The 15747-nt window shown below is 42.3% G+C and overlaps 1 protein-coding gene across 2 annotated transcripts in view; it reads left to right on the top strand.

Annotated features, from left to right (window-relative positions):
• LOC112226758 (phospholipid phosphatase 3) overlaps positions 1-15747 on the top strand; it is a 37341-nt gene that overhangs the window by 7964 nt on the left and 13630 nt on the right. The window contains exon 1 of one of the 2 annotated variants that reach the window (XM_024391283.2): positions 6939-7451. The exons of the other annotated variant lie outside the window; for it this stretch is intronic. Coding sequence (XP_024247051.1) covers positions 7310-7451 — 142 coding nt within the window. The 5' untranslated portion in view covers positions 6939-7309. Of the gene's footprint in view, positions 1-6938; positions 7452-15747 lie in introns of those variants that run through there. 2 annotated transcript variants of the gene reach the window in all.

Raw genomic sequence — 15747 nt, forward strand, 5'->3', positions numbered from 1 at the left:
CGTAAGTTCACTTCTGACAGTGTGCTTACGTCCGATTCATAAAACATACTGAGCATAAAAAACCTTGGTTACGTAGTTTCTAAGAAGCCTGTTTGTAACTTACACACCTGTGATCTATAAATCTCAAATTACCTTAAAATTGACTGCACATGCCCTTCAGCAGTCGGATGGTGCACTCCACAACCAACCTTGTTCTGCCATGCGCCAAATTGCAACTTAGGGGCTAAATCCGCACATAAATCTAACAGAACATTTATTGGGAGACGATTGCGATTTATAGGCCATGGATCATCATGCGCAAAAAAGTCATTCCAGTCTCCGAAAACTCTCTCCCTTCTAAAAGCACGGTTTTCAAAGTCTTCCAACGCAAGAACAGCCATGGTTACTTTTTTCTAATTTGACACACTATTTATAGAACATCGCATCCTGTTTTTAATTCAAAACACCTTGCGTCTGGCAATTAATTCCTCACACCTTTATTTGATAATTCCTAACAAATTATTTATAAAGCTACTGCAAAGTTCACCACAGGCATGGATGCATATGTCCCAAACTGCAATACCACTACGTAACCAGCAGGTAAATCACTTACGTCAAGTCTAGACTTTGCGTAGTGAGAAGATCATTTCTACGTCAAAGTAAGGTTTAATAAATAACTACTTTTCTGCCTAAGTCATACTTAAGATCAAAATTGATCGTAAGCCCGTTTTATAAATGAGGCCCCAGGACCAGCCCCTATCATCCACAATGTGATGGGATGGTGGAAAGATTTAATAGGACACTTATCAATCAGCTGGCCAAGACACTGCCCCAACAGCCTGGCGATTGGGATGAGTGCCTCAACCAAGTTGCCCTGGCCTACAACAGCAGCATTCACTCTACAACTGGTTTCAGACCCTTCTTTCTGGCACATGGTCGAGAAGGGAGAATGACAGCAGGGAGAATGACAGCAGGGAGAATGACAGCCTCCAACTACGACAAAAATGTCAGGCACATCCCCTACAAACCAGGAGACCTTGTGTGGCTTAACCACCCTATGACAGCATGTCACAAGCATTCACCACACTGAGTGCCTTGGATCTACAGAAGAGGATCCTGGTGGAATCTACAGGATCAGGTAACTGCTGGACTAGACTACCGAGACCCAAGCAATCCACTACAACTGCTTAAGGTCATACACCTCACCTGTACCCCAATGTGCAAGGAATGAGCCTGTGGAACACTTAGCTGCACCTCCTCGAACTCCAACCCTAATGGCCTTATCAGGTGCCTTACTCTTCAAGCCCTCAAGGCTCTGTGAGACACGGGAATGCAACTTACCTGAGCCACCCCTGGATCCCCATCTGCCTCAGCAAATCCAGTGTCAGGCCACTAGTCAGAATCTCTCTGCCCAGCCCAGGCCGTTGGACACTGATCCAAGATTTTCTGGACTGATGAAACCAAGATTGAACTCTTTGGCCTGAATGCCAAGTGTCACGTCTGGAAGAAACCTGGCACCATCCCTACAGTGAAGCATGGAGGTGGAAGCATCATGCTGTGGGGATGTTTTTCAGCGGCAGAGACTGGGAGACAAGACGAGATGGTGGAAAAGATGAACGGAGTAAAGTAGGGAGAGATCCTTGATGATAACCTGCTCCAGAGCACTCAAGACCTCAGACTGGGGTGAAGGTTCACCTTCCAACAGGACAACGACCCTAAGCACACAGCCAAGACAATGCAGGAATGGCTTCGGGACAAGTCTCCCGAATGTCCTTGAGTGACCCAGCCAGAGCCCGGACTTGAACCCGATCAAACATCTCTGGACAAACCTGAGAATAGCTGTTCAGCAACGGTCCCCATCCAATCTGACAGAGCTTGAGAGGATCTGTAGAGACCCCCCCCCAACCCCTTGGATGCGTTCTCCGGTGCAGATGCTGGAGTTTTTTTGTATGAACATCTGAAAGTAATCTACTTTTTGAAGCGCAAATAAAAAACTGTCTCTGCCTGACCTCTGCCAGGGGGCCTCCAAATCACTGTCCGCCCCTGTATTCTAGGCTATTAGAGAAATTGTTTTTGTTTTTCTTGTTGCCTTTATTACTATGAAAAATGTAAATGATGCACTGTTTCCTTTCATTGATCATCTTTGCACTGTACTGAATGGAAATGGTTAAGTAGGTAGGCTTACTCAAGTCTGCACTTTTCATTGTTTTGTGTATGATGCCTTGGTCAAGTACGAGTAATACTTTTTTGGCTTGTCACACTGGTTTTGTCTTTGTTGTTGAAAATATCTGTTATTTCCTGTTTTTGATGTTCAATACATATATGTTTCTGTATAGCATAAAATGACAAGTCATACAGTAGTTCTTGTCTATTACAGTGAATTGGGGTACTTTATTCAGTAGGGGGCACCATTGTTCACGTGCAAACACTATTACTCTATTGCAAAACTAGCCAAATGAAATATGAAACCTAAAGACCGACTTCTCCCAATGTATCCATGGGAATAATTTTGCATCTGTCAATGCGGTTAAGAGGATGCAACTGTCACAGTAACCATGGCTGTACTGAATGTAAAGTTGATAGATTAGGGCAGCTGCTGTCAGCCAGCTGAAGAAAACAAACTTTGTTGGCTACAGTGGCTAGAGAGTTGGCAAGAGTAATGGGCTATAGCAGGTAGTAGTCAAGGGCCTTAGGGGAAGAAAATACCCTTTACGAAGCAGTTACAAGCATGACATTTGGTACAAACATTCCTCAGGTGATATGAAAACATCCCAGAAGGGGTTCCCATTTCAAAATTGAACAGGAAGTGAGTTACTGCTACATTTTAAATGGCTGCCATAATAGCCGGAATTTGACCATGGAAACTGTATTGCAACAGATAAAAAAGCATGCAATTTGGTACAAACATTCCTCAGATGATATGAAAACATCCTAGAAAGGGTGCTCATTTCAAAATTAACCAGAAAGCAGAATTCAAAATGGTCGCCAATGGAGATGTAATGAATCCATAGTCAAATAAATATACATTTTCTACATAAATAAAAAAAAACATGAAATCAAGTAAAAATGCATCAAATGCATTCCTTACATTGTGATTCGTGAAGAAAATGAAAGACTTAGGACCCTTGTTCACATGTGCCAGGACAATGTCATAATGCAATGCATGACAATCCAGCATCCTTGCATCAACACTTCCGACAACAAAGTGGCTACTTGCAGCCACACCTCACTTTGTCAGCCTCTGGTAAGAGTGTCCACAAATTTGTCCAGGAATCAACTGTTTTAGCCCATCCAAATCTTTCTGGTGAAGGTGAACAAATGCTTGTTTGGTACACTGTTCGGTTTGAATGTTGCAGAGAATGACCTCTTGGAGAAGAGCTCCTTCTTCAGACCATTAACACAATCTAGGCTGGTTGTCTTGTCATAGAGAACATACAGTTGAAGTCGGAAGTTTACATGCAACTTAGCCAACTACTTTAAAACCCAGTTTTTCACAATTCCTAGCATTCAATCAGAGTAAAAATTCCCTGTCTTAGGTCAGTTAGGATCATCACTTTATTTTAAGAATGTGAAATGTCAGAATAATAGTAGAGAGAATGAATTATTTCAGCTTTTATTTCTTTCATCACATTCCCAGTGGGTCAGAAGTATACATATGCTCAATTAATATTTGGTCGCATTGCCTTTAAATTGTTTAACTTGGATCAAATGTTTTGGGTAGCCTTCCACAAGCTTCCCATAATAAGTTGGGTGAATTCTGGCCCATTCCTCCTGACAGAACTGGTGTAACTGAGTCAGGTTTGTAGGCCTACTTGCTCGCACACACTTTTTCAGTTCTGCCCACACATTTTCTATGGGATTGAAGTCAGGGCTTTGTGATGGCCACTCAAATACCTTGACTTTGTTGTCCTTAACCTTTTGCGACTAGCAATCCCGGATCTGGGAGCGTAATCATAGCCTCAAACGAATTAGCATAACGCAGCGGACATAAATACCCCTAGAAACTTTTCCTATTCATGAAAATCGCAAATGAAATATATTCAAACACAAGCTTAGCCTTTTGTTAATCACACTGTCATCTCAGAATTTCAAAATATGCGTTACAGCCAACGCTAGACAAGCATTTGTGTAAGTTTATCATGGCATAATGCTATGCTAGGCTCTGCTGGCAGCAGGCAACATTTTCACGAAAATAAGAAAAGCAACCAAATTAAATCATTTACCTTTGAAGAACTTCGGATGTTTTCACTCAGGAGACTCCCAGTTAGATAGCAAATGTTCCTTTTTTCCCAAAAGATTATTTTTGTTGTCGAAATAGCTCCCGTTTGTTCATCATGCTTGGCTGAGAAATCGACCGGAAAATGCTACCACTACAACTCCAAACTTTTTTCCAAATTAGCTCCATAATATCGACAGAAACATAAGCCATTTTGCCACAACTTTGGAAGCATGCTTGGGATCATTGTCCATTTGCAACCAAGCTTTAACTTTCTGACTGATGTCTTCAGATGTTGCTTCAATATATTGACATACTTGTCCTGCCTCATGATGCCATATATTTTGTGAAGTGCACCAGTCCCTCCTGCAGTAAATCACCCCACAACATGATGCTGCCACCCCTGTGCTTCACGGTTGGGATGGTGTTCTTTGGCTTGCAAGCCTCCCCCTTTTTCCTCGAAACATAACGATGGTCATTATGGCCAAACAATTCTATTTTTGTTTCATCAGATCAGAGGACATTTCGCCAAAGTACGATCTTTGTCCCCATGTGCAGTTGAAAACTGTAGTCTGGCTTTTTTATGGCTGTTTTGGAGCAGTGGCTTCCTCCTTGCTGAGCGGCCTTTCAGGTTATGTCGATATAGGACTCATTTTACTGTGGATATAGATACTTTTGTACCTGTTTCCTCCAGCATCTTCACAAGGTCCTTTGCTGTTGTTTTGGAATTGATTTGCACTTTTCGCACCAAAGTACGTTCATCTCTAGGAGACAGAATGCGTCTCCTTCCTGAGCGGTATGATGGCTGTGTGGTCCCATGGTGTTTGTACATACTATTGTTTGTACAGATGAACGTGGTACCTTCAGGTGTTTGGGAATTGCTCCCAAGGATGAACCAGACTTGTGCCGACAAGACAACGCAGGAGTGGCTTCGGAACAAGTCTCTGAACGTCCTTGAGTAGCCCAGCCAGAGCCTGGACTTGAACCCGATCGAACATCTCTAGAGAGACCTGAAAAATCTGTACTGCTATGCTCCCCATCCAACCTGACAGAGCTTGAGAGGATCTGCAGAGAAGAATGGGAGAAACTCCTCAAATACAGGTGTGCCACGCTTGTAGCGTCATACCCAAGAAGACTTGAGGCTGTAATCACTGCTAAAGATGCTTCAACAAAGTACTGAGTAAATGGTCTGAATACTTATGTAAATGTCGATTTGTTTTGTTTTTTATTTGCAATACATTTGCAAAATGTTTATAAAAACCTTTTTCTGCTTTGTCATGATGGCGTATTGTGTGTAGATTGATGGGGGGGGGGGTTAGAATAATGCTGTAATGTAACAAAATGTGGAAAAAACACAATTTAAACATATTAAAGTATGATATGGGAGAACGGCTGAGAATGGTTGAGTTGATGAGCAAGGAGAAGTGAACGATGCATAATTGTGTAATCATTAATGGTCAATGACGAACAGGGCGGGCCATGCTATTGTATTGATCTATTTGAATTATAATCTCAATATTGTATATCGGTCCACTGAATCCAAGCAGTTTTATCAGTCGACTCTGGCCTACTTGGAGTGCACATTGAGTGTGCGTAATTTACAATGGCAAGAAGACAAAGACAAATGGATGCACATGCTGTATTAGCGTTGCTACAAAATCTGAATGAAAATGATTCCGATGGTGGGGTACACATTAATCTTGACATCTCTGATAACTATTCTTCTGATTCTGAGCCTGAGCCTGAGCCTGAGCCTACACTTCAAAGGCCTAAGAGCAAAAGTGGCGGTGCTCACTGAGCAGGGGCGCAGTGAGACAGGAGAGTGGAAGGGATGGCACTGTTTGATTAATAAAGCCGGTGACAATGCTATGGGCAGATTATCATCACAGAATGTATCCCTGAGAGAGCAGGCCCAACATATCAAGCAAAAAAACAACATCAGCAACGCACTCACCAACTTTCGACACGCGTCTTGCTGACGGTGCGTCTGCGTGGTTGGGGTATTTTATTTTGTCGCTGTATAAGAAGCTGTTATCACGTTCCAACGCGTATGTGTTCTGTTTCATAGTTATACCAAAGCACTCCACGAATAAAATTGATTGAATTTGTTTTATTTTATGTTTACTTTTTACTTAGCCTGTAGTAACATAAACTAAAGAAAATGCTATTGTGTTATTTGAAATATATTTTTTATTCGTATTCTAATGTTACATAAGACCTTAAGAAACACAAACAAAATATTATTTTTGCGATAGCATATATGAAATGTATTTATTACACTGTTAGAACATGGCATTTTTAACCTTTTAAATACATTTGTTGGGGTGATTCATGTAGTAGTTCCACACAACTTGAGTGGTTAGCCTACAGGTTGATTTCTGGTGTTTCCAGGACATTTCTGCCACTTTAGGCTGGTCGCTTATGAAATATCATGGAATATCGTAGAAGGCTGGTCAACTACTCACAAATACACAATAGTTTTGACTATATATGGAAACAAAAATTCAACAGTAATATCACCTTTCAAAAACCTGATTCTGTTTTGGTGGCCATATTGGATTATGTAGAAAAATAAAATAATAGGAGTGCCATGCCCCAATGTTTTGGCCACCCCTTCTAATATCAATTTAAACATCCCAAAGAGCATCTCTACCAAATGCTATGCTTGTATCCGCCTCCATATAGTTTCATTAAAAAAAAAATTAAGCTAAGGCCCCGGACTAAAGGGGGAGGTGATTCTTTAGGAGGCGGACACCGGAGGTGGGAGCGCAACTAAACTTCGGTGCTCCTCAATGATTATTAGAAGTAACTTAGAAATTGCTCAACAGTCAACAACGAAAGTCACAGGGTGAGTGAGCAGAATTACACGGGAACGAAATAAAAGCCAAACCCTTGCAGTTAACTTAAATACAATCGTCACATCTCATTTGAATTTATCAGCACAATATATGGGTAAATATTTCGAATCATCTCTCAACTGATGGTTAACTAACTATTGAACTCACTCCGCTTCGCTTTCTAGTTCAATTTACGAGAATTTAACGCGACTGCAGCTGCAACTTCGCCACTCTTTACTTGTTTATTTGGAAAATCATTTAAGTAAGTAGCCTATAAATGCAACGCTGTTTAATTTATGAGAAGACAATGGCACCAGAAACAAGGAACGGAGGAAGTTCTTCCCTGAATAACAACAACAGTAAAGACAACAGCAGGAAAACCTTCCTGGTCGGTGTGGATCTCTTCTGCTTGTTTTTAGGTGAGTGTTTCTGGACTTTTCATTCTGTAGATAGGACAAGAAATTAGGCTATATTGTTAGGTCACATTGTCTGACACTGCAGTACATTTTTCTTATATAAATAGGCCACAGTTTTACATTTGCATAAAATGTATTATTTTATTCATGTCGATTAACCCAGCTTCATAATGTTATATGACTTGTTGGTTTATTTATTATCTTGGAGGAGCTAGAGTGTTATGCTATCATTAGGTCAAGGGCAGAAACTACTCATGCAAATGTCCGTCTAACAATAAAAATAATTAATCCATACCATCCAATATCAGAGCAATGTCAGTCAACATAAAGATGATTCAAAGGTTTGTTTAATTTCCTTTTCCATTTCCCCGTAGTCCATTTTTTAATGCAAGACAGCAAAAATAGTTGAAAAGATGTTCCTCCTCAGAAAGACAAGGATTTATCATGACAATATTTTTTGCCAGAGTTCCCAGTGAAACCCCCACGCCCACAGTACAGCAATATATTCTGCTGGCAAAGGGGAAAAGCCAATTGATCAATTGCTCCAAGAGGGCTATATTTCTTTGGTGTCTGCCCATTCCTGTTGCCCTCATTTGGCCTGTTTTAATATTTTCCATAATGTCTCACATCCCACACTGGCAATCAAGCCAGGAATTCTCTTGAAGTGACATCTGGCATAATATATTTGGTGTGTGTGTGTGCGTGTGCGTGCGTGCGTGTGCGTGCGTGCGTGCGTATGTGTGTGTGTGTGTGTGTGTGTGCGTGCGTGTGCGTGTGTGTGTGTTTGTGTGTGTGTAATTAAAAGAAAGTGGTGAGAAGGTCAGCCATATGTTCAGCTAATGTACTGAGTACCATCTCTCTCTCTCTCTGTCTCTCTCTCCCTCTGTCTCTCGCTCTGTCTCTCTCTGTCTCTCTCTCTTTCTGTCTCTCTCTTTCTGTCTCTCTCTCTCTCTCTCTCTATTTCTCTATTTCTGTTCCTCATACTCTTTGACTGAGCTTAGAGTGAGTGATTCCTCACCAGACTCAGAAACACTAGGGCGGTGAACTGTCAAATAGTTTCGAAAGGTGACTGAATCAGTCATTCCAAGAAAGACATCAAAGTCAAAGACCCTAATAAGTATTCTGGTCCAAGGTCTAATAGTCTTTGGTCTGCTGGTGACTTAACACAAGTACATTATATAGTGTGATGATATACAGCAGTGGTTCCCAAACTTTTTATAGTCACGTATCCCTTCAAACATTCAACCTCCAGCAGCTCTAGCACCAGGGTCAGCGCACTCTGATATGTTGTTTTCTGCCATCATTGTGAGCCTGCCACACACACGCTATACGATACATTTATTAAACATAAGAATGAGTGTGAGTTTTTGTCACAGTTTTATGTCACGGCTCATGGTAAGTGACAAAGAGCTCTTATAGGACCAGGCACAAATATTAATTTAATAATAATCAATAATCTTGCACTTTATTTATTGGTAAGTGGACTGGAGGCAGGGCATGAACGGGATAATGAATCCAGTTGTTAATGTCGTCCGTTTCAGGAAGGTATCTGCGTAATTGCGCACCCAGCTCACTCAGGTGCTTCACTATATCACATTTGACATTGTCCTTAAGCTTGAGTTAATTGGTACACAAACAATCATACAATAATGGAAAGACCTGTGAGTTGTCCTTGTTAATGCAGACAGAGAAGAACTTCTTAATCATAGCCTCAATTTTGTCCCGCACATTGAATATAGTTGCGGAGAGTCCCTGTAATCCTAGATTCAGATCATTCAGGCGAGAAAAAAACTCACCCAGATAGGCCAGTCATGTGAGAAACTCGTCATCGTGCAAGCGGTCAGACAAGTGAAAATTATGGACGGCAAAGAAAACTTTATGCTCGTCTCTCAATTACAAAAATGTCTCAATACTTTCCCCTTGATAACCAGTGCACTTCTTCTGTATGTTGTAAAAGCATTACAATTGTATAATGCAGAAAATACACGAGAGTTCAGGGGCCTTGCTTTAACAAAGTTAACCATTTTCACTGTAGTGTACAAAACGTCTTTCAAGCTGTTAGGCATTCCCTTGGCAGCAAGAGCCTCTTGGTGAATGCTGCAGTGTGCCCAAATGGCATCGGGAGCAACTGCTTGCACGCGCGTTACCACTCCACTATGTCTCCCTGTTATGGCTTTTGCGCCATCAGTACAGATACCAACACATCTTGACCACCAAAGTCCATTTGATGTCACAAAGCTGTCCAGTACTTTACAAATATCCCCACCTGTCGTCCTGGTTTCCAGTGGTTTGCAGAAGAGGATTGTCTTCCTTAATTGACCCCCCCTCATAAACATAACGGACATAAGGTAGGAGCTGTGCCAGGCCCGCCACGTCTGTTGACTCAAATTCACTCAAGAATTCACTGGCTTGTATGCGAAGCAGTACTTGTTTCAAAACGTCTCCTGCCATTTCACTGATGCGTCGTGAAACAGTGTTGTTTGATGAAGACATTATCTGTATAGTTTTTTGGGCCTTTTCCCCCAGCATTGTCCCAGCCATATCCGTGGCAGCAGGAATAATTAAGTCCTCCACAATAGTATGGGGCTTGCCTGTCCTAGCCACTCGGAAGCTCACCATATAAGACGCTTCTAGCCCCTTCTTATTAATGGTATCTGTTGGTGTTATACATGCCTTACTACTCGAAAGTCGTCTTAATTCTCGCTCTAAAAACTCCTGTGGCTTATTTTTCAAATTGGCATGTTTTGTTTCAGAATGTCTGCGCAAGAGTGAGAGAGTGAGTGTTTCATTGAGTTGTGAGATAGTACTTTTGCACATATAACACACTGTGGCTGAGGAAAGTCAGTACTCCCATATATAAGTGAACCCCAAATCAATGTAGCTCAAATAAAATACAATTTTATTAGTCACATGTGCCGAATACAACAGTTCACCTTACAGTGAAATGCTTACATATGAGCCCCCAACCAACAATGCAGTTTCAAAAAATATGGATGAGAATAAGAGATAAATGTAATGCGTAATTAAAGAGCAACAGTAAAACAACAATATCGAGACTATATACAGGGATGTACCGGCACAGAGTCAATGTGCAGGGGCACCGGTTAGTTGAGGTAGTATGCAAATGTAGGGAGAGTTATTGAGAGTACCAGCGGTGTAAAGAGGGGGAAAATCAAATAGTCTCGGTAGCTATTTGATTAGATGTTCAGGATTCTAATGGCTTGGGGGTAGAAGCTGTCTAGTAGCCTCTTGGACCTAGACTTGGCACTCCGGTACCGCTTGCCGTGCGGTAGCAGAGAGAACAGTCTATGACTAGGGTGGCTGGAGTCTTTGACAATTTTTAGGGCCTTCCTCTGACACCGCCTGGTATAGAGGTCCTGGATGGCAGGAAGCTTGGCCCCAGTGATGTACTGGGCCGTTCGCACTACCCTCTGTAGTGCATTGCAGTCGGAGACCGAGCAATTGCCATACCAGGCAGTGATGCAACCAATCATGCTCTCGATGGTGCAGCTGTAGAACCTTTTGAGGATCTGAGGACCCATGCCAAATCTTTTCAGTCTCCCGAGGGGGAATAGGTTTTGTCGTGCCTTTCACGGCTGTCTTGGTGTGCTTGGACCATGTTAGTTTGTTGGTGATGTGGACACCAAGGAACTTGAAGCGCTCAACCTGCTCCACTGCAGCCCTGTTGATGAGAATGGGGCGTGCTCTGTCCTCTTTTTCCTGTAGTCCATAATCATCTCCTTTGTCTTGATCACGTTGAGGGAGAGGTTGTTGTCTTGGCACTACATGGCCAGGTCTCTGACCTCCTCCCTATAGGCTGTCTCGACGTTGTCGTTGATAAGGCCTACCACTGTTGTGTCGCCTGCAAATTTAATGATGGTATTTGGAGTCGTGCCTGGCCATGCAGTCATGAGTGAACAGGGAGTACAGGAGGGGACTGAGCATGCAGCCCTGAGGGGCCCCTGTGTTGAGGATCAGCGTGGCGGATGTGTTGTTACCTACCCTTACCACCTGGGGGCAGCCCGTCACAAAGTTCAGGATCCAGTTGCAGAGGGAGTTGTTTAGTCCCAGGGTCCTTAGCTTATTGATGAGCTTTGTGGGCCCTATGGTGTTGAACACTGAGCTGAAGTCAATGAATAGCATTCTCACATAGGTGTTCCTTTTGTCCAGGTGGGAAATGGCAGTGTTGAGTGCAATAGAGATTGCATCATCTGTGGTTCTGTTGGGGCTGTATGCAAATTGGAGTGCGTCTAGGGTTTCTGGGATAATGGTGTTGATGTGAGCCATGACTAGCCTTTCAAAGCACTTCATGGCTACAGACGTGAGTGCTACGGGTCAGTAGTCATTTTGGCAGGTTACCTTAGTGTTCTTGTGCACAGCCACTATGGTGGTCTGCTTGAAACATGTTGGTATTACAAACTCGGACAGGGAGAGGTTGAAAATGTCAGTGAAGACACTTGCCAGTTGATCAGCGCATGCTCTCAGTTCACGTCCTGGTAATCCGTCTGGCCCGCCAGCCTTCCAATTGTTGACCTGTTTAAAGGTCTTACTCACATTGGCTGCGGAGAGCGTGATCACACAGTCTTCCGGAACAGCTGCTGCTCTCATGCATGTTTCAGTGTTATTTGCCTCGAAGCGAGCATAGAACTAGTTTAGCTCGTCTGGTAGGCTCGTGTCACTGGTGAGCTCTCGGCTGTGCTTCCCTTTGTAGTCTGTAATGGTTTGCAAGCCCTGCCACATCCGACTAGAGTGTCAGAGCCTGTGTAGTATGATTCGATCTTAGTTCTTATCATATTTGCCTCCAACGTCCCTGTCTGTTGTTCGTTGCTTTCCCGGGTAAGGGGGCAGTAGCTCTTCGGCTGCATCATATTCACAACTGTCAGTGACCATGCTAGCTGGGTTAACAACAAATGTACAAATTACTGATGCTAGCATTGGATGTGCTCGTGGAAGCAGAACAACTTGTGTCCTCAACAGGTGAAGGTGTAGTACTGCTGGTAGTAGCGGTGTCTCTATGTACGCAGGCCTTACTTTTTTTAACCATTCATCAATTTTCGAGCAAATGGAATGAGCAGCAGCTACGTTTGGCTACATATGGACTGTTAGTGGAATTCCCGCGAGAGAGTAACTGTTAATATGATTGGATGTTATTTATTTGACTTGGCTATCTGTATTTGGCATTGTGTTGTTATTTTGCTGAACAATGGATGTTTAAATTTTGGTTTTGGCAGTGAAACGAGGCGACTCAGGCGAGAAATAAACTCACCCAAATGTATTGCCCCGGAGAAAAAAAAGTCAGATAAGAACAAAATTCTTCTTATAATGACAGCATACTTGTAGAGCCCCCCTCAGCCAAAACCTTCCCTTAACCCGGACGACACTGGGCCAATTGTGCGCCGCCCTATGGGACTCCCGATCACGGCTGGTTGTGATACAGCCCGGGATCGAACCCGGTCTGTAGTGACACCTCTAGCACTGCAATGTCGTGCCTTCGACTGCTGCGTCACTCAGCAGGCCCCCCCACACATACACCGCCTTAGTGTATGTGACAAATAAATAAGAACGTGATATGATTTTGTATGCATTTCAGCGATCAGTCATTTTTTTTAATCCCTTGACGGTTTGAAAGTATTCATCCTTTGACCTGTTGAAATGTATAATACATGAAGGTGGAAAAGAGGTGGAATTTACTAGTCCGGGGTGAAGACGTATGTATTCAAGTTCCACAGGGTCACTGACTTGAGTTGACTGTGTCCAATGGGTCATATATGGCCACTTCTTACCCCACAACTGTTTGTTTAAAATAGTCTCTGATAAGGTTATCACGGGTCAGTAGAGGTTCTGTCAACAAACTTCTCCGTCTCTCTATTGCCCTGCAAATGCATAAATATATAATTTTTTTCTTACGAGACGGAGGGTAAGTTTTGCCCACTCTGTGTTTGTACCTGCCCACAGAAAACGCCTGTCAACAAACCAACAGTGTATAGCTGTCTAAAGATGTGGTTTGAGGGGAGAGACCGCAAGGAGGAAATGGTGGAAGCACACTTGCAATTACTGGCCAAGCCAGCTTCCATTTTCACTGTGACTCTGACTGGAGTTCCAGCATCTCTAGACCAGAAGGACTTTCCTCTCAGCTTACAATCAGGGCCCGTATTCATGAAGTGTCTGAGAGTACAAGTGCTGATATAAGATCAGTTTTGCCTTTTAGATGATAATGAATAAGATTATACGGACAGGAGGTACCTGATCCTAGATCAGCACTCCTACTCTGAGACAGTTTACAATTACAGACCCAGATCTCAGTAGCCTATCCAGAGTTTTATATTTAGATCTCAATATCTCAATAAGGTGCTGGCCTGGTCCCATACTGTATGTGCTGTAACCAACACTTTTATTGTTGTCATATTATTGTAATACCAATAAAAGAGTTGGCTACAGCACATACATACACTATAGGACCAGGCCGGAGTCCAGACCTGCTCTCAGTGTTTGCACATCCCAAGACTATCTTAGCCAAAATAGCATTAGTTTAAACAGGCAGGACTTTAGGAAACAATTCATAATTCTATTCATTAACAAGTATAATTTATAAAGCATTTGTAAAGTATTTATAATGGCTTATTCATCCAAAATGATTGTAAAGTTAGCCAAGTGCCTCAACTCCACAATGAGAGTTTTTTGGTCGTTTGAGTCGCTATTTTTTTCTTTAACTTTTTTTTTATCCAGCCGAGTCAATTAAGAACAAATTCTTATTTACAATGATGGCCTGTTATCCCATACAAAAAAAAAGGTATTCAAATACAACCACTGACTGTTTCTATGTTGAGATTCAATTGGCACATCGTAGAGCATCTTCGAGCAACAGCAATGAGGAAACAGTCTGTAGTTGTATATAATTAACGTTTAATCAAAAAGTATGGATTTCAATAAACAAAGAAAGGCACGCAACAACAAAGGACAAACATAGGTACACGGTAAGGATTTAAGAATGGCAATCTTTTAAGTATCGACTGCATAGCGACCCGAAGGAGTCAGAGGTGAATTTTCTTTTAAATCTAGTCTGCGCTCAAATACATGGATGAAATCATTGTAGAGTTGAGGTACTTGGCTATTATAAAATGTAACCAAACTTTAGATTTATTCCCTGTATATCGAAATGAATCAACCGTGTTTTGGCCAACACTGCCCCAGTGCAAGGATGAACCCTGGGTTTGTTGTGTAGCTAAATGGGGTTAGTTGAGCAGTAAGTCGTTGCAGGTGGTGTTTTACGTTTTCTAATCACCGTATAATGTCCCCATTTGCTACTGCCTGGCTGTAGCTCATCAGAAAGCTCAAGGGGGCTTAATCAGCTATAGCGTGATTGTTAAACATCACTAACTATTCAATGAGACAAATGGGGGAGAAAAACACTTTTACAGGGATTTCTATTTTGGCTTTTTATTGTTTTATTTAATCAGTAACATGTTGAGACTACATGGAGCTCAGATTCTTTAAGCATTTCACCAATATTTTTGGCAAACCACAATTCAACGCAAATGTGATCTTTTCCCCTCTTCTCCTCTCTCAGTAGCCAGTGGAACTAGGAGAGCAAAGGAATAGGGTTTGGCAACCGCACCACGACCAGACAGACAGACAGGGAGTAGTTTGTGTGGGGGCTCTTGACTGCCATGCACGCAAGGATACAAGTAAAAACACAACTGCATCTGTGTATACAGTGGCACAACTCCCTCACACATGCAGTCTACATTTCTAGGCCAGTGGGAGAGCAATGGTGGAAAATGTGTATCTGTTTATTTTAGCTACAGCAACTGGTGTTATGTGAAATGCCCCAAATTTTGCTGGAATTGAATTCATTCAATGCAAGCTGCCATTTGCCTGTCCCAGACATTGATTGTGGTTTCCATAGTGGAATTGAAGCCCCAAACTGAAACTCTCTAATTAATCCTATGGGCATGCTTAAGAATTGTTATAATCCAATAAGCTCAAGGTAAATGTTTCTCGCCTCCATTTTTTTCTGTGAGAGGAAGCAAAGCAGACAGGTGTTTGAGTACTAACTCATCACTTTGAGGAAGTTGTTTGGTTATACCTTACAGGGGCTTTATAGGGATCGCTATGATGTTATATAAGCCAAATGGGACATTTTGATATTGGTAAAAAAGAAAATCCTACATGCTCATTCATGCCACTTTCAATTAGGGAGTGCTTTATGTTTTCTTTGCGTCAGTGTAGCTAATACATTAGACATATGCCTCTTGGCCGATGTTGTTGTTGGCAACTAGTGGGGCACTGGTTTTCCCCT

Source organism: Oncorhynchus tshawytscha, linkage group LG28 (assembly GCF_018296145.1).
Source record: "Oncorhynchus tshawytscha isolate Ot180627B linkage group LG28, Otsh_v2.0, whole genome shotgun sequence".
NCBI classification, from domain to species: domain Eukaryota; kingdom Metazoa; phylum Chordata; class Actinopteri; order Salmoniformes; family Salmonidae; genus Oncorhynchus; species Oncorhynchus tshawytscha.